We start from the raw sequence: 24,968 nt of genomic DNA, 5'->3' as shown, positions 1-24,968 counted from the left end.
AAGAAAAATAGAGTCTAGAAAGGTTTAAAAGATTACCAAATTACAGTAGGCTCTCGTCTATCCGGGCAGGAAAAAAAATCTCCATAAAAAAATGCCGGGGCTGGGCAGGCGGACGTCTGCTGCAGTCCTCCTGCATGGTGTAGGTTGAGAGGTCCCTGCTGCCTGCTCTGCGGAATTGTGCCAGATGTCCGCGGGTGTAGTGAGAGGAAGGCTGGCCTGTGTATGGAGGTGAGTACTGTACTTTATTATTATTGCGGCTTTTTTGTTATTCAGACTACCCTTCCTCCATATTAGGCCAGATAGTCCGAAGTCTACTGTATATAAAAAACAATTATTGCGCTATTGTGCCAGGAAAAAGCTTTTTCTGTCCAAAATAATCAGAGGAACAATGTACTATTGAATGATAAATCAAAAACACTATTTTGCCACAGTAACAGTAAACATGTTTGGCTCAAACTGAACACAGGCAAAGAATCACATACCAGCTCTAAAGCATGTAGGTATAAATTAGGGAAGCTTTGCTGCTTCATGGCCTAGGCAGCTAGTACTTAGTTCCAACAAAATTCTGAACCATATTAAAATGTCCATAATGAGAATGTGGGGCCATCTGTCCCAAACGTTGAGTTGGAAATAAATGCTGAAAATCACTAGTTCATATCTAGAATAGTTCAAACAAGAAATGTAGGGTTATGGACTGGCATAAAGGCCACAATTTGAATCCCACTGAAATTTTGTGGAATAATTTTAACTGGGCATAGGAAACCTACAAACCTACTTATGTTACAAGCTTATTTTTAAATCCGCCAAACTACATAATTAATCAAAATTGCCAAAATGGGGGAAAAAAAATCTAATTTTTCAAAAATTACCAGTCTAAATAGCATAACCCTCTTTACTATGAAACCCCTTTAATAGTTCCACTGTACCAATTGCCATCATTAGTTAAATAATTGATTGAATGGAGTTCACCTGTGTGCAATTAAAGTGTCACGCGCTCTGAAAATTAATACACCTGTTTCTGGAATGCCCCGAAGTGTGTTAGTAAAATCATCTCAACAAACAGCAACATGAAATGAATACCGAGAAGATATTAATAGACGTCTAAGATAAACATCTTAAAAGCACCAATCAGATTTGGGTTTTAAAAAAAAATCCCAAACTTTACACTTCCCAGAATGGAAAAAATATGGCTCAGAAACCATGCACCAAAGATAAAAAGCCCATATATATTGCCTCATACTACCAGTCAGCAGATCAATGGGAAGTAAAGCCTAAGGGTAATTGGATAAATAAGAAGTAAAGCCCTGACTTTACCAAGATGGCTGACTCCACATAGAAAACACTGTAAAGAAAGGCAATGTAAGTCAATAATGAGGAAAAGATCAATTGCAGTATACATAGAGGCAAACAGTGGTCCTTCAGCTTCTGCTTACCCTTTCTGGGACAGCTTCTATAGTGCAGGTCCTCTATAAACACAGAGCAGAATCTTCACTGGGGTGGTTTAAAATCAAGAGCCTAAATGTTTAAAAGCAGAACTATGGCTCCACTAGCAAAATCTGCAAAAAGAAAAAATCTCCTTCAAAAAAAACTACTAAGTCACTCATGCCCATATGAATATGAAGGTTATCTTGGCATACCCTGGGACTGCTGGGAGTAAATGAACATCAACTTGGTCCAGCCATTCAAGATGGCTGAAGATTAGGTATTCTATGAGAAGATGCCCGCACCCATGAAGAAACGGGGACAGATGTATTTAAAAATGGCAATTAGGCAGGTATGTATATTTCCTTGCTATATCTATCTTTTATATCTATAAAATTAAACTGGATATTGGTCAATGACAAACTCACTAGCATCTTGAGAACTGCAACTGCAACTCAACAACTTTGACCAAATTTGGGAACCCTGGAAATCATACAAACTGGTGTAATACACTTTAAGGCTTACTAAGGGCTCAAACAATACCCACATATTTTACTTTGACAGTCTCAAACCCCCTTTCCTTCCTCCTTCTCCTTTTTCATATCTGGAATTGTTCATCTCTATGGCTTTATGTCTCAAATGTTTTGGCAATTTAAATTTTTAATTGAAGCTCAACATGGTTTTTGCAAAAGTTGTTTCCTTCCCGGATCTATGCTTGCGATTAGTCAGTTTACAGGGAACTACTTTTCTCGAAATTACACTTATGCTACTTTGGACTTATGTCTTGTTGTTTTTTGGTTTATTTGTACGAAAAAATACATTTTTCTTTCTTGTTTTTGTTATTCGTATGTTTAAAAATCAATAAATATATTGGAATACAAAAAAAAAAAAAATAAAAACCTTCCTGATTGCCCTTTTCTAATCATTACATTTAGTCCCACTTTAAAACAGACTAATCAAAATTTCAAACTTAAAGCGGAACGAAACCCAAAAAAACAAACATACGTACCTTTATTCCCGCAGATCCGTCTATCCATTGGGAGGTTTCTTCGTTTGGGTCCTGTGTCATCCTGGTCTTCTTTTGTGCCGGGCGCCAACAAAATCTTCTCTTGAGTTCTTCTTCCTACATTCCTACGAATTCCACTGCGCATGCGTGAGATGTGCAATTTTTTCTTCCATTGATGAAAGGGCTACTTCTGCGGATGACCAAAACTGTGTTTTTACCCTTCAAATACTACAGGCACAGAAAAAAAACCTGTTGAAATACTAAAAAAATGATAAGCTCCTAAGTTTCTGTTTTATGCTGACAACACAGTTTTGTTAACCCCATTTAGTTCTTGTCAGGCCAAAGAACACATGGAGGGTTCTGTGGTCTAGCAGGAAAGAGGTCAGGTAGGGAAAACAACAATACCTGGGATTTCAACGCAGATGAGTCAGCATTTTAAAATAACTACAGGAAATTAGAGGTCCATTGAATTTCTGATCGGATCAAGAGATAGGTTTCTATACTGTGTGGGTTTTCCTCCACATACTCCGGTTTCTTCCCGCATTTCAAATCATGCCGTTTATTAGCTCCCCCCCAAATTGACCTTAGATTGTATGTTGATGGCATATGACTATGGTAGGGACATTAGACTCTGTGCTTCTTTGAGGGACAGCTAGTGACATGACTATGGACTTTGTACAGTGCTGTGTAATATGCCGGTGCTATATAAATACTGTATGATATTAATATTTTGCCCACATTAAATATATTCAAATTTTTTGTTACAAAAAGTTGTAAAAAGGCCAGGGGGGACAATACTAATGCACTGCATTTTTTAAATATTTTACAAAACACTGAACCTTTTATTTTTTACTATAATTTTTAATTTTCTGGAAAGGGGGAGTCTGTCATGTTCTGTGAAGAATTACTCCTAGTAACTGTAACAACAATAACAGGCAAAAAGATGTATTAAAAGGCAAAAAGAACAGTAACCCTGAAGTACATGCATGGAGGACCATTATCCTTTAATGCACTAATGTTTAACCCCTAAACTACTAGACTGACCCTCATCCCATTACTATACCTCTTGGCAGAGAAGGGTCAAGCTCGCAGACTGCGGCATTTCCATAAAACTACATATAATTTTGTCATTTGCCTGAGCGGGGAAGAGACCATCAAATCCAGCCAGTTGCAGGGAAGAAAAAAAAACAGTTTAATATGTAGCTCCCTTGAGGTAAATGCAGTTCATAGTCCTGCCCCCCGCCCCAACCTCAGCCATAATCTCCGATTCCTGGAGGAAGGAGAGGCAGTGGAGTGAGGAGAATTCTACAGCAAGACATAATGATACAAAATGACAGGGACAATAATGACAATGAATTTCATGTCCCCCAGTCACGAGCCGGGAATGCCTGACTGGGCTGACTTCTACAATTAAATTGTAACAGGTACAGCAGGAAATTTGCGGACGGTCTCCAGGCTTTTTGGGAAGGCTGCCATAACGCTGTGCAGCTGAGCAATGTACAAGATGTGGTTTTGTTAGAAACATATGTTAATGGAACCTACGGATGTTCCTTTCATTTGGCAGCCGCCACGGAAGTACCAGCACAGCAGATGCAATACAGTCGGGAGGTTCAAGGGAGATGTAAAACAAAGGTGTAAAGCAATTCCAATGGGAGGAACAAAAAAAAAAGATGCAGGCAAATAAAAGAAATGCTTTTATGTTTGCCATGTATTTTTTAGCACATATAGCTTGTGTTAGAGAATGAAAAGGATAATAATTGTCTAATTATTAGGAATAAAAGTGCAGCACAAAAAGCTGGAGCAGAGCTTGGGTGAATGTGTTGGTATGTGATATGGTTAGGGGTGGTGGAGCATGAATATGAAGCCAGAATTTACTTAAGTGGGATAGGGATTCACTTGCAGCAAGCTGTACATCAGCAAAGTTTTCTACCATGGCCAAGTCCCATTAGACTGGCCAGCTAACCGATCACTGTCACCTGCTCTTATGTCCAGACTTACACATGCTTACACTCATGTGTGAACTTCCCATTCTGGCCCACTGCATAGAGACCTGTTCAGCTAAGACATTGGTGGGCAACTTGAACACAATTTGAGCAAATTAGCATCCTGATTGTGAGTCAGTCCTTTCCAAAAGAGTTGAGGCTTCTATGACCCTAAACATATATATACATATATATATACAGACATACACACACACACACACAGACACATATACATACACACACACACACACACACACACGTACATATACAGTAATAACCAGAATCAGTATTTCTTAAGGTTGCTATGGGTTCCATGAGGAATGTGTGCATTTCAGATCAGTTACCACTGACACCAATGATCTTTTTGGTTATCTGTAAGGGTGACATTCTTCCCACTAATATACTGTGAGCTGTGGATATAGTTATTAAAGCAGGGGTCCCCAAGACCTCAAAATGTTTTTTGAAGAGTTCCATGTTGGAAAGATTGATAAAGTCTGGCCTAGATTGTTTGTTTGCCAAGTGATGTTTCTTCTGCAATAATTGCTCCTACCTGCCTGATCGCTTTAGGTATCTGTCAAAAGCCCAGCTTTGTCATGAAAAATCCAGCTTTCCAAACAGTGCATGCTAAGAATAAATGAACCCCTGCCCGCCTGCGTGGGAGTTGTTTTATCTTGGCCTGACCACTCAAGATGACCAAAGATCATCTCCAGAAGGAGAAGAAAAAAAAAGAAGATGGCAGCATCCTGCAAAGGAATAGAGAAAGATGAGTATCAGGGGATTAAGCTAATGCATGTAGACAGGAGGTGGCTGAAGGAGATTGTAGTGAATTAGCAACACTGAGATGTCAAAATAAAACTGAAAAATTATAAAGTAAATATTTTGATTTATCAAACAAAAAAAATTACAACTGTTTATGAATAACAGTGCTTTAGCAGACAATATCTCCAGTATAAGTTCAGATCTACTTAATGTATGATAGCAGCGCTGGGAAAACAGTTCTTTAACCAAAGCTTATTCTAATTTATTGAAATCTCCGCCATAGCGCTTTCTCAGATGTCCTAGAGCTACATAAATGAAAGTGACAGATCGCTGCTCAGATAGCAGCCACATTCTTGCCCAAAAATGTTGCCTTTTTGCCGTTCAGGAGTATCCAAATTTAAGTCAATGCTAAATCAACTCTGACATGTACCCCTAAGAAACACTCTTGCAAGTTGTGCCTTCCAAGGCAGCCTTAAATAAATAGGACACAAACTATACACCCAGGCTAACATCCAACATATGCTTTGGCTTCCAGATGCTAAGACGGAGCAAGCATAGCCCCTGGTGTCGTCTGTGAAATGCTACTGCTGGTACTTACACCCTTGCTACTGTTCTGTGTGTTCTCTGGCTCCGGGAATGGATATCAATTAAAAATAGCCACGATGCGAATCTGCTCATAAGCACCAAAGCATAATTATCAACGAGATTTTATGAGAGCATCCAAACATATAATTCTTTTCTTTGTCTACTCTAGGCCAGATCTGGAGGCTTCAGAATATAAAAAATATAATTGTCTCGACGCTGGTATACCAAGGGGAATGTAGCATCACAGCACAGATTGAGACCACAGGATAGAGAACAATAATCTCTTTAGATTTGCCACTGTGCTTACTGCAGAGTGCTATGGGCTTTACAACTCATCTGTACTTAAAAGTCCAAAGGTTTGGTACCAGGTGTGATGTTTTACAAACAAGGGAATGTATGGTAAGCTGCAATATCCTTTCTTTTAAAACCTCCATAGGTATTACTATATTCGTCATTACACAGTATTTTTATAGCGCCGACATATTACGCAAAGTCTACTGTCATACTGCTAACTGTCCCTCATAGGGGCTCACGATCTAATGTCTCTACCACAATCATATGTCATTAACACAACCTAAGGTCAATTTTCAAGAAAAGCCAATTAATCTAACCGCATGTTGTTGAGATGTAGGAGGAAACTGGAGCACCCAGGGAAAATTCACACAAACACGGGGAAAACCTGCAAACTTCATGCAGATATGTGCTGACCGGCATTCGAACCCGGGACCTAACGCTGCAAAGGCCAGAGCACCAACTGTCCCTGAAAGGGACTCACAATCTAATGTTTCTACCATAGTCATATGTCATTAGAAACCATGCTGTCAACCATGCTACTTGGTACAAATGTTCATTTAGAAGCCCAGTGCGAGGAGATGAAGAGCTACTTGATCCTGCCGAATCTGATATCGCAATTGTAGTGCTTACATTTTTGTTTATGGTCTTGGGAAGACCAAAGACGTAATTTTCATGTGCTGTCCAAACACCTGTACCAAAAAAGACTACACCATGAAACAGCAGTATAACAGATTCAAGGCCTTCACCTGTACTTTGCCATCAGCAATTACAGCAGGGACATCCAATCTGATACCAAGAGGATGAAGGCAAGTTCAAGCCAACATTTTAGGTGTACAAGAATTTATAAATAGAGCACTGTTAAGCTGTGTGGGTAGAAGGAAAGTATTATTGCCTTATTAAAAGGTATTAATATTATTTTTCCCCTCCTATTAAATGATACCAGCCCCATCTCCTAGATTGTAAGCTCTTCGGGGCAGGGTGCTCTCCTCATCCTGTGTCACTGTCTGTATTTATCATTTGGAACCCCTAATTAACATACAGCACTGCATAATATGTTTGCATTATATAAAGCCTGTTTCTTAATAACAATAATAATAATTATTATTGTTTTGTTTCAAGGTTGTTATAAATTACCTACACATATTTTAGGGGCATCTATACACACGGCAAAGAAGAATCCTTACTCTCATTGATCTCTTTGCAAAGGTCCGACATATCACCAGCATCCTGCCATCATGGCAGTGGTCAGGATACGAGGGTGTATCTCCCCAATGGCAGCACATAAAGCAATAAAATATCTGCAGTATATGTACATTTTCCTGTGTTTTATCCTGTTTATAATATTGCGGAAATACAGATATTTCCCGAGTTAAGGACATCCGACATATGGACGACTCCTAGATATGAATGGGGAGCTTGTTGTGTGCAGGACGAAGGCTTGATGGGGGGGAGAGGGCAGTTGGCATGATTTGCAGATGAAGCCTTTTGCTGTTCTGCAAAGTCTTGTAACTCTTTAATGACCAAGACAAACTCTGCAGTTGTTACTTTTTGTATATCAAAGTACAGCTTGTTCCAGAAGTTAATGAATGTCTAGATGCCATAAAGTTTTTTTTTGCTTTGTTTGCGATTAACTCACAGTGAGGATTTTATTCCGTAACTGAAACCATGCTGCCTAATATTATGTTGAAACAAACATTTTGCATTTATTAAAATAATGTACATGTTCTGACTTACATACAAATTCATCTTAAGAACAAACCTGCAGTCCCTATCTTGTATGTAACCAGGGGACTACCTGTACAGAAAAATACTAGTTGATCTGTCAGAACGCCAGTGAGCTCCTAATGTTCTGTAGTATGTTGTCAACACTACTTTTGATGCCAAGGAATCCTAAGCAGTGTTGTCAGCTTTCCCCTGCAGAGCTACAGAATTCTCCCCCACATGCAGACATTGATTTATTTGCCACCCAAACACTGCTGCTGATTTAGACTCCATTAGCCCTTGTCTCCAAGCAGTTGCCCCTGCAAAAATGTCACAATCCTGGTAATCTGGAGAGTTCTTTTTTTTTTTTACTGGGACATGCCCTAGAGGGGAAGATGGAGGTTACAAATTCCTAAGTGTATGCACATTCCTTTACAGACCTACAGAACTATATACATAGTTGTAAATATTAGTATATAGTTTGTATGATTAAACATTTTTTAGTATAGTTTTTAGTTCAGTGGCCCTTTAAACAGGCCATGGCAAACTGCTAATATTGCACCCAAAACACACCAGACGAAGTGGTCAGGTACACGCATCTCATTTATATACCCATTCTCTGTTCCTTTCAGCAGTCAGAACGCCAGCATCCACTTTCATAGCTGTCACATCTGTTTCAAAGCAAGCGATTTGAGCTGAACAATAACCAGCCGTCTTTCAACTTGTCAGGAATCTCGGGAGAGAAATTTAGAGCTGCTATCTTTTTTCTCTGTTTGTGCACCAAGATTTCAAGTAAAATGGCTGCCCTTTTGTATTAAGCAGATTTTCAGTTTGCCAATATGTTTCTTTTTTTTCCTTCATAAAAATATTGTTCCAAATCTGTGACAGTTTGGCAGAAAACCTTATCAGGAATTCAGTCATACCATGTTGCTTCTCTTTTTTTTCCCTTCCTCCATCACACCACAGAATATGTACCAAGAACACGGACATTAACAATCAGGCCCTGTAGTGGGCTCATAAAGACCCTCAGGATTTAAAGTGCATGAAAGAAGAACTGTCTGTGCTGTTCACGACAAAGTGTTCTCCCTATTTCTGTTCAAATTTGTTACAGAGACATAAAAAAAAGAAGTGGATTGGCTTCTATGGGAACAAGACACAATTCTATTCTATTTAGGGTCACCCCTTCTTTATTATGTGATTGTTACAAACAATTATTATGTACATAAGCTTGAAATTGGAGAAATCAAGACTAAAAATCAAGCCAAACTTTGAATCTTTACAATCTGGCAACCTAGTTACATTGTCACCATAATCATCATCATCATAAAACTCATAAAAAAAATTAAAAAAAAAGGTCTTTCACTAAATTGGAAGGTCCACTTTGCTGGCTGTGTCCCTCCCTAATTCACTTACTATATGTTGGTAACAACCAACCTGTAAAGGAAACAGTTAAGATTCTATTTATGGTACCTTACCGCCTCATCTAGGAGAAGGAGGCAGAAGAGAAGGTTAACAATTGTGCTTTATGGAGGGAAATAGGGAAAAGTGGTTTTCTATTTCTTGGTTAAAGTGAAACTAAAGTTCCACAATAAAAATTACTTCCAGGACACTTGGGACCACTGGATTGCATATAAGTATCCAACTCTCCCCACCTATATTATCTAGACTGTGGACAGTTCTGCTCAAGGCCTTGGGACTATTGATTCTGAGCCCCCTTCCTCACCCCCCCCCCACTACATAATTATATCATTATTATTATACAGTATTTATATAGCGCCAACATATTAAGCAGCACTGTACAAAGTCCAAAGTCATGTCACTAACTGTCCTGCAAAGGAGCTCACAATCTAATGTCCCATAGTCATAAATTTTTAATACAGTCTAAGGTCAATTTTAGGGGAAAGACAACTCACCTAACTGCATGATTTGGAATGTGGGAGGAAACGGAAGTACCCAGAGGAAATCCACGCAAACATGGGGAGAACCTGCAAACTCCATCCTCCAGTGTCCTGGCTGAGATTTAAACCTGGGGCCCAGTGCTGCAAAGGCCAGAAGTCTAACTTCTGAGCCACTGTTCTGCATATACATACCATGCCCATTTGTGCTCCTACATCCTCCCATTTACCTCTTTCTCTTAACCCCACTGTTCCCATACCTCCTGAGTGAACCACAAACGCATTGGGCTGCCACTGCCTACCTCACTCACACAGTATTAGGAGCTGAGTCTACCAACTGCAAAAGTAAAGCTAGTCACAGCAACTTTGTAAACTGTACTACACACTTGTGTCTTAACAAACCATAATGTGTAGCCTATGCTAACACTGGGTCCCTTTACGCCCCTTTTGCAAAGGCATGGCCTCCAACCCTGGCTACAATTTATTACCAACTACTCCACATGTGTCAACTCACCTTCCTGATGCTGCTGCAATCACTACGTTTGTACCTGTCCATTGTTTCTGCCCTGTTACTTTACCCTCATTTTTGTATTTCATGCCTATGTCATATATTTCATTTTATGCTCTTCTTGAAATATTTCAATAAAATTATTGAAGGGAAAAAATACCATCATATTTGGCAGATAAGTCTTATTTGCCATACAATTTTTTTATTATTTTTTTGGTACACATGCATGTGTCATGCCAGGTACAGTCCCAACTAATTCCTGGCATCTCTAAGTTGGAGCCAGGTGCTGAGGTAATGTAACGTCTATGTGAATTGGGAGGCTATGTTATTTCTGCATGCACATGGTTAGACTAGGTCTTCAATAGAAGATTTGACCTGCATAAAAACTGCATGAAACTCATAGTCACCACAAAATTAGAAAATACATGGAGAATGGCCAACTAATTGTTTCCTTGTTCCAAAGAAAATTTGGTTTAGCACAATCTTTAGCCTGCACAACCCCTTTAAGTAGAATCTCGGAGTTCACAAGCTCTGCCAGGTAAACACAGCAATTTAAACCATATTTTACCATCTTTATGAAACTTTCATCTGACATCTCGCTTTTCTCGAACAGTATTCTTTTGGGTACAATAATCTTTGCATAGTTTTGCCCAGGAGAATGATTACAGCTTTTGTCTTCAATGATCTGTTCTTGATGTTCCTCATTTGTTAAAAATGTATTTCTTAATCCTTCCGGACCCTGCAGGCTTTGCCCGGAGTCATTGCTAGAATTTAAATCATTGGATGGGAGTCTCACCAAGGTGTGATTCATAGGTTACAATCCACAAAGGCAGATTAGAAAGAAAGTGCTAAAATCTATAAACTGCACGTCGTGTTTGAAGAGAAGGGTTTAAGTTTATTTTTTTTTTTTTACTATTGCTTCCCTATAAAAAAATCAAGTTTAATGCTGCATTGCGAAACATACCTGCAAAGCAAAGACCACAGAACAGGAAAATTGTCCAAGGACATTATCACATAGAAATAAGAATACAGCAGAACCAGCCACCAATAATAAATTAAATATATAAATATGTACCAAATTTAAAGGTGGTTGCATTACAGTTTAGAATTTGACACTTACTTATAATATACAAACATTTAAATAAAAACAAAAGAATAACAAAAAAACACAACATTTAATATTTTAGCTTCCCAGCCTTTAGATGTGGTGGACTTTTTGGTTTAAATTTTTCAGGTTGAGAACATTTTCAGCTAGTACATACATGATGAGCTTGAAGGAATTGTTGTGTCCCAGTCACTTCCTGTTGATGTTTATGCAATGAGCAATCTTGGTGACAGCCCAAGTAATGAAGTAGATGAAAGGAAGTTCAAATACAGAGAACGCCCTGGTGACAACCATGGCTCCTCCATAAATTCAATGGAGTAAGGCTGCATACACATGTGCAATAAATTGGATCCTTTCCAATGACAAAAGACCGCACAATGCATGAACGAGTGCCGTACATACAGCACTGTTCTGCTCTATGGAGAGGGGAGGGGGAGAGCGGCGGAGCTTCCTTTCACTTTCGCTACGATCATTCCTCGTTCATGGATCTGCCAGGACAGTCATTTAGACAGTGAGTACTGTACACACGCCAGATTCTTATCCAATATCAGCCCTGAGCCGATTATCGGGTAAGAATTATTTGACGTGTGTACGTCCCCTAGGAGTAGACATCCCAGCACAAGAAAAGTGCGGAGAAGAACAGGATTAACAGGTCATAGTGAAGAGAAAAAAGCCACATAACTTGAAAAGTAACAAAGCCACTACATCAAGGACTAGTAAGATGTAATTTATTGCATTTGTATTTCTGGGGATAGATGAGCTTTAATTAGTTAAAAAAAAAACTTAATTAAAACAATGATACATACCATCATAGTAGACAATGGCCCCCACAAGTCTGTCTTTTTGAAGCATTGGGAACAATTCTAAGGCTTTGGATTTGCTGAGAACATAACTGCTTTTTAGGCACTGGCTGCCAGCTACAAGATCATAGGCCTTGATGCCAACCCAGTAGTAAGGTAACTGCCACCACCTAATGAAAAATAGACATATTGGATACTTGAATATTGAAACTTATATATTGATATATCAGCTGATATTTTGTCCTCCAGTGGTAACAACCAATCACAATCTTTCTTATTCTGCCTTTTGAATTATGGGATTGTTTGTTGGAGTAAATCATTTTTATTTTTTAAACTTCCTGCCTACGGGTTCCAAAAGTTTATACATAGTTACATAGTTGAAATGCACATAGGTTGAAATAAACATATCCCAAATAAAAACACACACACACACACACACATATATATAATTAGTATTTTGAAGAGTGAAAAGTTTATGTTGCCCATTTTAATTTTTATAATTTTGGTACATCGGTTGCTGACTGAATGACATCACCATGCACACAAAATTTACTGACGAGGCAGAGAGATTAGGGGTAAGGATAAAATAAAGTATTGTTAAATAATGGCAAATAAATTACTAAACAAGCTGTATTCTGTATATTACCCTTTACATAGAAACATTCTATCCTCACTTACTTGTATACTGGCAGCATAATAGGCAGAGGGGCAGATAAGTGAGGAGCAATCTCTAGCAGGTTGGCACGTTCATGAAGAGCTTCTTTCACAAGTTTGTACTGAAAAACAGAGAAATGAGTTACATTACCAATAAACAAGCCCATAGTTTTCCTCTAACTGGAGCAAACTGAAAACATATTAGAATAACAATAATCAGTAAGGGAAAATTACCTGCAAGAAGAAAAACATATTTTATTAAAGTGTGGAATTATTCACCATGAAATCTATTTTTTAGTAATATGTTTCATGTTTAAATAATGTTCAATATGGCTCTATTTAAAAAACAGAAAATTTGACATTCCCTCAAATATTCCCTGGTGGGAAACAATTACTCCCATTGAAACACATGGACAAGGGACTGTGAATCCCTGTTTTATCAATAGAGCCCTATTAGTTTACGTGATGGTGGTCTGCACTAAGGGGCATATTCATAGGACAGTAAATGTGACCTTCGTCAAACAGACCTTCCTGGAAAATTGGTCTACAGTACATGTACAGTGAAAGTCAGATTCACTGCTTCAAAAGGTTTTGCCCCTTTTATTATATTATGTATGTTGGTCTGTAAAGAAACACTACACATCAATAAATTTTTGATTAATCAGGTCTTTACTTGAATCTCTTTAGCTTAGTTTTATTGGAATAGTATGTATTAGGATTATAGGGGAGCAAAGCGTGAATGTTTGAGAATCCCAATATACTTCATAACTATCCCTGGACTGTAAAGTCTGAATCGGATTGTTTTATCTTGCCCATCAGCAAGGCTGGGAATGAAAAAAAAAATATCATCCCAGTAAATTGATTCATAAAACACACAGCCTTTGGCGGACTTGTAGATGCAGTAAATGAACCAATGAAAGCCATCAGGGGACAATAAGCCTGTCAGCTTACATGTCAATAATACAATTAGCTACAATTTAATAAAGATTTAAGACTCTGAGGGGCTTGTTCAATTTGTTACAGTCTTTCTGCCATGGCGAAATCATTTCCTTCTATTTTTTTATCAGAGCATATTAAATGGAACATATAAACCACTGGAATTTAGAGGGACATCAATAGGTCTATCTTCAAGTGTCACTCTACAGTGAGCAGCAAAAACAGAATGCAAGAAATTGTTCATTCCATTGGGTCATTGGGAGTATAAAGCTTACCACAGGTGTCAGCCAAGTTAAAGATTTTATAAACTGAAGATTGTAAGCTTTTCTGGACAGGGTCCTCTCCTCCTCCTGTGTCACGGTCTGTATCTGTCTATCATTGGAAACCTCTCTCTATTTAATGTACAGCACTGAGTAATATGTCCGCGGTAAATAAATCCTGTTACATAATATTCATAGACCAAAATACTTATACCATCAAAAACAAATATTCGGTAAAGTGTAATACTAGTAATGACCACTAGTGTTGGTGTTCGAGTTTGGGTTGTCCTTATATTCGACTCGAATAAGGCTGTTCAAATTCGGATAGACCCGACCCGAAAAACACAGGATTCGACAGCACAAATTAGCGTGTAAAAAAATGTGTTGGAAAAAAAATAAAAAATAAAAATGAATGTAATTCATTGAATGTGTGTGGTTTAACTTTTATTTTTTTTACAGGTTATCCCCCAATGACAGAATGATTCCCACAGCTGCACAACCGTGCGAATCCTCCTGTCAGTGTGGGATCCCTGGGCACTTGAGGTTAACTGAGGACAAGTCCCCCCATTCATCACCTCTAGTGCTCTACGATTTGCTGAGGAAAGGTAAACGCTGATGACAGCTAAACCGGATTTTCCTTTCCCCAGCCATTCACAGAGCACTAGAGGTGAATAATTAGGGAGACTTGTTCTTATTTAACCTCTAGTGCAGGGGATCTTCTCGATGAATGCGGCCGTGAGAACAGTGTGCGATCCCCGGCACTAGAGGTTAAATGGGGACAAGTCTCCCCATTCAAAACCTCTAGTGCTCTCCGATTGGCTATCCCTATTACTTGGATAGAGTTTCCCTATCCAGGAAACAGGACTCTGCTGCCGATTGCTCTTGCAGTTTTTCACAGTCCCGAAAAATACCCCTAATTTACCCACCATTGACTTTAATGGTTTTCGAATTCGACATTCGATCACCCGAACAATAGCCCCCATTCGATCGAATAGCTGTCAAGTCAAATAGTGAGATATTCGACCAACACTAATGACCACGTACATGGGAATATAACAGGGGACCTCTATGTGCAAACACATTTTCTATTCAAAAAAACAAGTTGGGGGGACTCAAACTGTAATATAATGCAGAAAGCAATACCTTGCTGCATCTAAATACCTAAAGCTGAGAATATTATTTTCTAATTAAAATGAGCAGGGCTGTCAGAGTATATTTAGATGGGAGTACAGCTTCTTGGCAATTATACTGTATTGAATTTTCTCTTGCTCAGCTAAACTAAGCAAAGCCTTGTGAGTGCTTCTGGAAGTCCTACTGAACAATGTAGAGGAACCCTTTTAATAATTTTCAGGTCTTCGGGGAACCCCTGCTATAATTACTATATCCACAGCTCACAGGATATTACCATGAACCCCTAGCAACATCTGGAGGAGCCCTAGTGAGAAAATGCTGTATAACATCATCCCTCGATCTTGCAGTAGGTCAATGTGAATATTACTCCCAAAAAAAAAAGCTGTAGACCAGGTAATAAAGGAATTCTGCCAGTGCAGAAATGTGGGAGCTGCCACTTGCGGCATGTTTTTGAACGTCCATTATTGGGCACCATCATCCTAAATTAAGCTTCCGTGGCCTGGTGCTCTACCACACTGAATATGATCAGACCAGAAGTTCTACTGTTCTCTACTGTTATTCTTGGATTAAGGTAACCTTAACCAGAATTCTCATACCTCCGAAACGACGGTCGTGGCGGATCCACGGATACTGGACGACGAACGATCGTAATGAAAATGAAGGAGTAGAGAGTGCAGCGGGGTGCCACTCCCTCTCCATAGACATGCATACTCCACTCCCCTCACCCGTTCATGCATAATGCAGTCGTTAGTCGTTTGAAAGGATCATGAAAGATTCTTTCTAACGACAATTATTGCACATGTGTACATAGCCTTGGTTGTTTGAATTGTCACAGCCCTGCCACTGTCCCAGCACCCACAGGACAGGAGTGCTAAAGTCCCATATTTACAACTTTATGTGTTTCCTAGGAGTGTAAAATAATCAGTCTGTATAACTGGAGTAGTGTGACTCTGGAATGTGTAGCGTTATAAAGGAGATGTATACCACAAAAGTTTCCATTAATATTTTCTGATGGGCTGGGCCAGGTATCTAACACTCCCTACCCTGCAGACTTACATGTCAAGACATGGAACGTACCAGGGGACCCAACTCCTACTGATGCAAAGTGAAGCAGCATGATGCATGGTAAAGGTGGCAAGATTTCTGCAGTGCATTGCTAAGAACAACAAAGCAGCCATCTGCTCCACATACCGATATAATTCAATGCTTTTCTTGCCAGGAGCCATGAATTATGATTTCTATGCTTCAATGCACTCATATCCACTGAGGAAACACATTACATACTACTGAAAGCCTGTGCACAAATTTACCCTTCCCATCCTGTATCCCATGTAATATCAATTGTGGAAAGCAGAAGCCACAAGTAGACGTAGTCCTAAAACTTTTATTATTCATTCAGTATTGGTCTACAGAAGCATGGATCATAACCATGTATATTGCTTACAGGATCATTGTAAACAAAGCAATGTTTACATAAGCCTTAAATTTGTAAGGAAGTTACCATTTTGAATAAAGCAAGTTGCCAGTGAATCTAGAGTCTTTAGAGTAAAAAGCTAAGAGGAATATGTGAGGATGGGGATTAGCAAAAGGATGACATGTGAAACTGCTGGCTCTGCATTCAGCCATGGCAGGTTTATACCTGCAGAAGTTTGCCCTCCTTTGCGCCAGTGATCATAAACTCCACCTTTACAAATCTATTCACATAATCAGAAATCTCACACATTTAGTCCCTGGCTGATGCAAGATTTCTAGTCCCAAAACCACAAGAAAGCTATGTCATTTGTTTAAAAATGACACATCACCAATATAATACAAACATCCAAGCATATAAAAAAATGGGATATTTAAAGCATATATAAAATTCAAAATACAATTTTTAATAAAGTTCACAAACAATAAATCAGGCGTGTTCAAAGTCTGGCCCGGGGGCCAATTGCGGCTAGTGTCCAGATTTCCACCGGCCCGCAGCCTCTGTCATAAAATCAATAATATCCAGCCTGCCGGCACTGTTGACCACAGTATAAAATATATGAGTACAAAAAAAGTTATTTTACATTTCATTAGAATTGATCAACCGCCTTGCCATTATTGGTCCGCTACTCGGTGGGCATAATCGTCAGGACAGGAGTCCCCATGTGTGCACAGGGAATCCCCTACGTCAATATAGTGTGCGTGTGCTGTGCGGGAACCGCATTGATCACACCCACTCTGATTCCAAGAACGTGGTCTGCACGGAGCCCCCACTGACACCGGACACCGTGCACAGGGAATCCCTCGTGTCACCAAGGTGGGCGTGTGCTGTGCGGGAACCGCACATACCACACCCACACTTACCCTGAGTATGTGCTGAATGGTCGGCCCCCACACATTTTCAACTCACCAAATCCGGCCCTGTATGCAAAAAGTTTGGACACCCCTGCAATAAATACTATAAAGTGTAACCCACTGTTTATTTACTGGTTTACTTATTATTGTGATACATATGTGTGCAAATCATCGACTCTATATTCTTAAAAGGGCTGTTATTTCCTTTTTCATCTATTTAGCTTTGGTTTGCCTCAAACTTTTTAAAAAGACGAAACACGTTGAGTATTGGCATCACCAGAAAAAGCAAAAAACCTGTATTGTGTTCATTAATTAGGCTATCAATTTTAGCTGCATGTGCATATTTGTATCACTCAAAAGAATGGTGTTTGGCACAATAAAAAAAGAAGGAATTTGTAGGCTAAAATTAGTTGGCGTACATTGTTTAACAGTCACAAAATTACAATCTACACAGATACATAATTTTTGTCCATAAATTTTTGTATGGACTACCAGGCTAAACAGTGTACAGCTGCTTAAGGAATTAACCGTATACCGTCTTGTTACCCGACACGTTTCGCCTATTGGCTTTTCAGAGGTATGTGTAAGACGTTAAAAGTTTGGGTGTACTTATAAATAAATTTTCATCGGCAGAATGACAAAGTATGTATTTAGCTGTACTGGAGCATAGATGAAATTTTGTGAGTTGTTGGAGAGACAGTCACAGGTCTAAGAGATGGTATGGAACTGGACCATTAAGACTTGAGGATAAGTGATCCCAGGTAGCAGAATTAGTGACTGGCCAGAAGCATAGGAGCAATGGGTGACACTTTATAGTATTTTATTGTTTGTGAACTTTGAATTTTAAATACGCCTTAAAAATCCCTTTTTTCTATACTTGGGATTTTTGTAGTCCAAAAACCAAAGTGGATTATCAGGTTTACTAGACACGAACTTGGGCTATAGGAAAATAACTCATTGCCTTGCCAAAGTTATGATCATCAGTGTGTGATTTTGAAAAAAAAATGTACAACAATTCTTTAAAAATGGCATTAGGGAAAATGGGTATTGTTCATCTACATAAAAAAAATAGGAATAGAGGGCACTGTATGACAACACAAGTGAAATGACTAAAGTGGTAAATGTTCTTTGCCGCACATCAAGCCGCATACAATGAGGCCAGCGCAGCCCACTTCAATGAAGCCTTGCTCACTGCTTGTTGCTCATACAGCGCTGTGACATCAAGGCCAACAGTCAGCGATTATAGAAGGATATGACCAGGGATGTGTCACTTGAAAAATATTGACAATTTTTGTTTATAATAAACTCAGTGACCCTTTTTACTTGGTTTTGACATGGCATGCCATCACTCCTCATAACTAAGCCACAAACCGCTGTAGTACTACAATGAATGAGGGGGGAAAAGTAGCTATAAAAACTGTTACGATATCCACAGAAGAGAGTTATCAGTATCAGGGCACTTGTGTCATAAAACTATCTCTGCCATAAAACTACATGGTAGATTACAGCATAGCCTTGGTCAAGGATCACATGAAGACACTGTGTAGGAAGTAATGTATGGAGGTTAATACGTGAACTGTACTATTGGTATTTATTATATACTAGTAACAAATACAAATTAGGTTCAGTAAAGCTAACAATTAGATTGTATTAGAGTTTATTACACTATGATCAGAACATGAAGCTGGGCAAAAAAAAGATAATTTATTATGAATAATATTAAACAGTATTTATATAGTGCCAACATATTATGCAGCGCTGTAGATTAATTAGGGGTTGCAAATGACAGACAGATACAGACGGTGCCACATGTGAAGGAGAGAACCATGCTCAAAAGAGCTTACAATCTAAATCAGTAAAACCCTGCAACACATGTATATTTCATATGTTTTGTCTCTTTGAAAATGCTGCAAGTAATGAAAAGTACAGTGGTACCTTGGTATAAGTCCTTACTCCGTTCCAGATCCCTAGACTTATACAAAACAGGACCTATACCAAACAAATTTTTCTCATAAGAAAAAAAGGAGAATGATTAATCTGTTCCTATGGAAAAAAATCCTTATTCTTGTTATTGGCATATTATACATTGATGGTGCTGTATAAAATAATTTAAACACTGCTTAATACTAAAACACATAAATACAAAAGCAATTAGATCAAAGCAATTAAAATCTAACCTCACTTTATCTAGCTGAGAGGAGTTGAGTGCCTACTAGGATGGTGCTGAGAAGGGAGGAGGAGGAGATGTTATGTAATCTGGAGTACTGACGCTCGTGGGCAGTCGTAGCTTTGTCTCGAGAGAGAGGTAAATAAGGGGAGCGCGCGGTGTTATCACTCATTTTGACCCATACAAGTTTCAGCACAAAGGTTGTATACCAAGCAAAATTTTTCGTGTACAAACAGGACTTACCAAGTTGGACTTATTCCAAAGCGGACTTATACAGAGGTACCCACTGTACCTGCTGATCTGCCAAAAATTCAATGAGCTCAAAAAGTGTATCAGCATGGTCAGCCCTGCTCAGGTTTTTCTGTCCTTTTACTTGCTTCAATATAGAACACATTCTCATCCCAATGCTATAAGAGGAAGGTGTTCTGCAGTCAGCCAGTAAAGAGCTGGGAAGAACTGGCAAAAGTACTTGGGATTTCAATGCAGAAGAGGCAGCATCAGCAACTCAAACAGAAAAATAGCAGCTTATGATGTTTTATTTACTTTTTAAAGAAACAAAAGATTAGAAAATGACATGTAACGCAGAAAAGCAATAAATGTTTTTTTGATATATGATTATCAAATATAAACTGTTTATTAAAGCTTGGTGAATGATCAGATTTTTGCAATTGATTGAAAAGATCAAATCTGTGAGTAATCATGTTACAACTATGGCCGTCCTCTATTTCCCAGGAGCTCTATAGCGAGAGACTGGGACTACAGAAGATAATTGCTTATATAAAACCATTAAAACTACAAAAAAACTTAAACAGTCAAATTAAATAGCTACCTGTTCAACATCCAGCTTCATAATAGCTTTTTGCAGGTACCGAACACCACCATGGATCAGTTTTGTGCTTCTGCTGCTGGTCCCGGAGGAAAAATCATCTCTTTCCACGAGAGCGGTTTTCAGTCCTAAAACAAATACAAATGAAGAGTTTTGAAATATGCATCAGACATGAAGTAAACTGCATAATAAAACTATTTATTATTTTATATTAACACCAATTGTGCTTCTGACTATAAACTAGGCAGAATGTAGGCAGAATATATCTTTTCACAGTGTGAGTGATATGTGTCTAGTGACAAATAATATGATATGAATAAATGTGTGTGGACTCCTGGCCTTCACAACTACACAATATGGGCAAATATGATGACATCCCACTGTATTAGGTTCAGGTGTTTTCAGTGAAGAGTAGCGTTATTAGTAAAGCATACCATGACTTTTTCTTCAGCAAATTATTGCAGAATTACTGCCCATGGGATGCTCAACGAGATGTGTATGCATATATATATATATATATATATATAATCCAACAGCACAGTGTGGGTCATGTTGTTCCCACACATGTTGTTCCTCTCCAAGTCTGCTGGACACAAGGCAGGACTTTACTATATCCAATTCCTACATATACAGGCACAGAGATTACTGGAATTACCCATAACTGATAAATGACAGACACAAAGAGTCCATAGTGCAGTTAATAAAAACATCAGCAATCTAAGATGTTGTTTTTTTTAAATATATATTTAAGCCAGCTCATGCAAAAAGGTTAAGGCTGGACACAAGCATACAAATTTACTTTAGAGTTGTCAACTTATGACAATAAAAAGATTGTACATGAACATCCAATAACACAGTTTTGCTAATAGTAAACCTCCTTGTAACATTGCAAGTCATTTATGAAAAAAATTCTACCAGTACAAAACAGGACTGTCAATGTTAAGGTCACAGACTGTGGTCAATGCATAATAATATGCATTGTTTAAGATACAAGGAGAATACTTAGATTTCCCCACCTCTAGTAACAGCGTCCAAGGCACAGCCACAGCCTGTGGCTCCTCCTCCAATCACAAGAACATCAAACTCCTTAGTGTTTTCCAATGTGAGCAGCTGAGCCTCTCTGGACGGTAGTTCATGTTGAATGGTTTGTCTGACTGGCTCAGCGGCATCCACGTGTGTTATGTTTGCCTAAAAGAAACATAGAATGCTCAGGTCATGTGGGAAAACCAAACAGGTTGGAGAGAAACAGTTTTGCAGGGTTCAACCCAGAGATTTTTTTAAGCTGGCTGGGTGGAAATCGTAGATGGTGGCCCATGTATTGTGACCCAACTCATCAGTAATGACCCAAAAACAGCCGGGTGGTTACTGAAAAGTGCCAGGTGGTGTGCCCGGCTAAAAGGGGCTGGAGAACACAGGTTTTGCAATATGTGAAGAAGCAAAATGCAATGTACCGTGTATAATATTATTAGTGTTGGTAAAAAGAAAAAAAAACGGATCCAGCAAATCTGGAATGGATCTGGTCAAGGATTGAAAACATTTGTCAATTAATAGCAAACTATCTTTAGGAAATTTATTCCAGGTTTGCTGGATCACCCCAGTCACCCCATGAGAGTCTTATCTTCTCCAGTCTTAGAGAGCTTTAATAAATCAGGCTCATTGGCCCCGATTTATTATTAAAGTTCTCCAAGGCTGGAGAAAATATTTTTATCAGTGAAGCTGGGTGATCCTGCAAATCTGGAATGGATCTGGTCCAGAATTGAAAACATTTGCTAACAAATAGCTAATAACTTTTAGGAAATTCATTCCAGATTTGCTGGATCACCCAGCTTCACTGATGAAAGATGAAGGTGTATTCTCTTCAGCCTTGGAGAGCTTTATTAAATCAGGGCCATAGTCTTTACATTGTTTTTAGCTTTCAATTCTTTGACTGCAGCATTAAAATAAATGTAAATACGATCAATAAATTCTCATGTAATCTTTACCATGTTAATGAAAATTTTATTATTTCTAAATCTTTATCTTTAAATAAATAATTCCTGGTAATTCTGATATTAGGTCATTGCTTGGGAGCTTTCGGGTATAGGATGACAATACACCGTCTCCACCACCCAATTATCCTGTGTTGTCACAAGAGCTGCAAAACATCAGTAGTGCCAAATGCAACAACAGAATAAACATGTGAAATGGCATTTCTCTATGATAGAGAATACATTTATTTCAAGACACAATGAGTTTTGATGTGGCTAAAAAAAAACACCCTGATAAGCATCCATCTGTGTGGTGATTTGGCTCAGTCCAAATCTTTACATTTAGTGACATGAAGAGCCACAAGATCTAGGTGGGATGCAATAATTTAGTGTTCATATATACTGGCCCTTAAAGAAAATATTATAAATAAATATAAATTTAGCTACAACCAAGCTCATTTTCCAACAAGACCTGCAGTATATACTCCAGCAGGTAGCACAGGGTTAACAGCATGGGCACCATATGTTTACATTGGATTTATTCCAGCTTGGATTTGTCTTAAAGCACAATGACACTGACTCCTCCAGCCCTGACTACTGACCCCGAGGCATATAGAAAGGCAAAAATGACCTGCTGTCATCCTGGCCTGCTAACCTCTCTGCCCTGTGCTTGAGAAGTGACATGATGCTGCTAGCCAGGTTCTATTTGAGCCTAAACTGACCCCTTACTGTCTCCTTCATACAAGTCACAGGGAATAAAGCAAAGAAAACAGAAGTAGAGATAAAAAAGTCAAACAATTAGATGAATGGGGATATTTGCCTAAAAGAAAAGAATAATAGTAATGAGAGAGTATAGGATTCATATTCTTAAGGCTAAAAAAATGCATTTAAATATCTAACTATATATGTACAAAAGGGACTATTGCATTTAAGTTTTGGTTCTGCAAATGGAGCATTAGAAGTACTTTTCATATTTTCTAGACTCATCCTTTGCTCCTTTGTTGTAAGCAGCGTGGTTACAAGACTCAGTAGCTTAAGCTGAAATTTACACACTCAATGAAATGAATCATGTCAGTGACTTCTCTGTCATCACACGGGTATTAGACTTAAGTTTCAGCAAGACAAAGGCTTGTACACACATCAGAGTATTCTCGCCCAATACAAATGGTCGGGTTTGTCTGAGAATCTGAGTACAGGGGATGCCAGACTTCCTTTGGCAACGGATGATGAATTACCTTAATACAAGTGAAGGAAGGAGAACACAGCGGGGTGCAGCTCACTCGTTTTTCCCTCCGTATAGAATAGAAGGGTGCTGTGTGTACAGCGCTTGTTCATCTGTCGTTCTTTTGTCACTAGAAGTGACCATTAAAAATATTTTCCAAACATGACTCCTGTCTAAGTAAATCTCATTAAAAGGTTTTTCCAATTTCAGGTAATCAACTGAAAAAAAACCTTCACACATAATGTTTAAAGGTATAGCTTTCTAAGCTGAAAATTTTTCACTCTAGAAAAAAAGAGCAGGGACGTTTCAACATGAGCCCATAATCACACCACTCATACATTATCTTCTACTTACAAAAGGGGTAAGGATACATAGTAATGAACCATACAGCTCAAAAACAATCGTCTTCACCAAACAGTAGGGACATTCTGCCTACAACCTCCTTCTGATGTCTTTTGTCCCGTCTATAGGGCTCCATAGTCAATTCATGCAATTAGCTCCGGAAACACGTCAGATGATTCTTGTCCCGTTTATCGCCTCAGGGTTGGTATCAGACAAGAATTTGACGTGTACAGCGACCATCTGACATCAATCATGGATCCATCCTGACAGATCCACGAATGATGGCAATACAAGTAAAGGGGAGAAAGTGCAGCGGCGTGCTCGCTCATACTCTCCTCCCCATAGAGCTGAACAACGCTGTACAGCGCTCGCTCATGCATCTTTCAATCTTCCCAATGACAAAAATCTAACGTGTGTACATAGCCATAAGCTTAAGTTGGGGAAGAATTCTTTAGAGCATTTGAAAAAGAAAAATCCCTGCAAAGGACAAAGTAAGTAGACTGCCTGCAGCCGCATAATGCGGAGGAGTTATCCTCTGAAGTCTTTTTAGAAAATGACACTCTAGAAGTGTCAACTTCCTTATCCCCAACTGTGTCCTGTGGATTTTTCCATTAGTATACAGTATGTTACATAATATTACATAGCTACAGAACAAAGCAGTAACATGGGGTTGGCCAGAGAAAGACAGCTTTGAAGAAAAGAAGATTGACACTGGTGAAAGAGTGGGCATTTACAGTGCCTTCTCTGGACATTTTTCCTGCATTACAGTAATGCAGACGGCGGTAGCAGTAACTATTTACTTTCTTGTTTGCAGAAAAATCTTTTAATCAATCTTTGCATTACGCAGGTCAGAGAACAAAAATGCCTAAAAACAAAAAGAAAAAAAAAAAAAAAAAAAAGGATTTTCCTTGTTTTCTTCTCACAAAGGTTTACCAAAGTTGTGTCAGTTATGGTTAATGAATTCGCAAATACACAAAAAAAGACCAAACTTACAAAAACAAAGGAACTTATGAAAGCAAATGTTTGATATGCCCACATTAAAGATTTCCTGATCTCAGGGAAACATTTTATTCATTTTGTA

At 38.7% G+C, this 24,968-nt stretch overlaps 1 protein-coding gene across 1 annotated transcript in view; it reads right to left on the bottom strand.

Annotated features, from left to right (window-relative positions):
* The window catches only part of GPD2 (glycerol-3-phosphate dehydrogenase 2), a 94,496-nt gene that overhangs the window by 48,788 nt on the left and 20,740 nt on the right, over positions 1-24,968 (bottom strand). Inside the window, exons 3-6 of the mRNA XM_072418172.1 lie at positions 21,373-21,544; positions 20,360-20,484; positions 12,736-12,833; positions 12,064-12,227 (exon numbers count right to left, since the gene is read on the bottom strand). Coding sequence (XP_072274273.1) covers positions 12,064-12,227; positions 12,736-12,833; positions 20,360-20,484; positions 21,373-21,544 — 559 coding nt within the window. The remainder of the gene's footprint in view (positions 1-12,063; positions 12,228-12,735; positions 12,834-20,359; positions 20,485-21,372; positions 21,545-24,968) is intronic.

This window comes from Pyxicephalus adspersus, chromosome 7 (assembly GCF_032062135.1).
Source record: "Pyxicephalus adspersus chromosome 7, UCB_Pads_2.0, whole genome shotgun sequence".
Lineage (NCBI taxonomy): Eukaryota > Metazoa > Chordata > Amphibia > Anura > Pyxicephalidae > Pyxicephalus > Pyxicephalus adspersus.
This window is presented reverse-complemented; position numbering and strand designations above follow the sequence as displayed.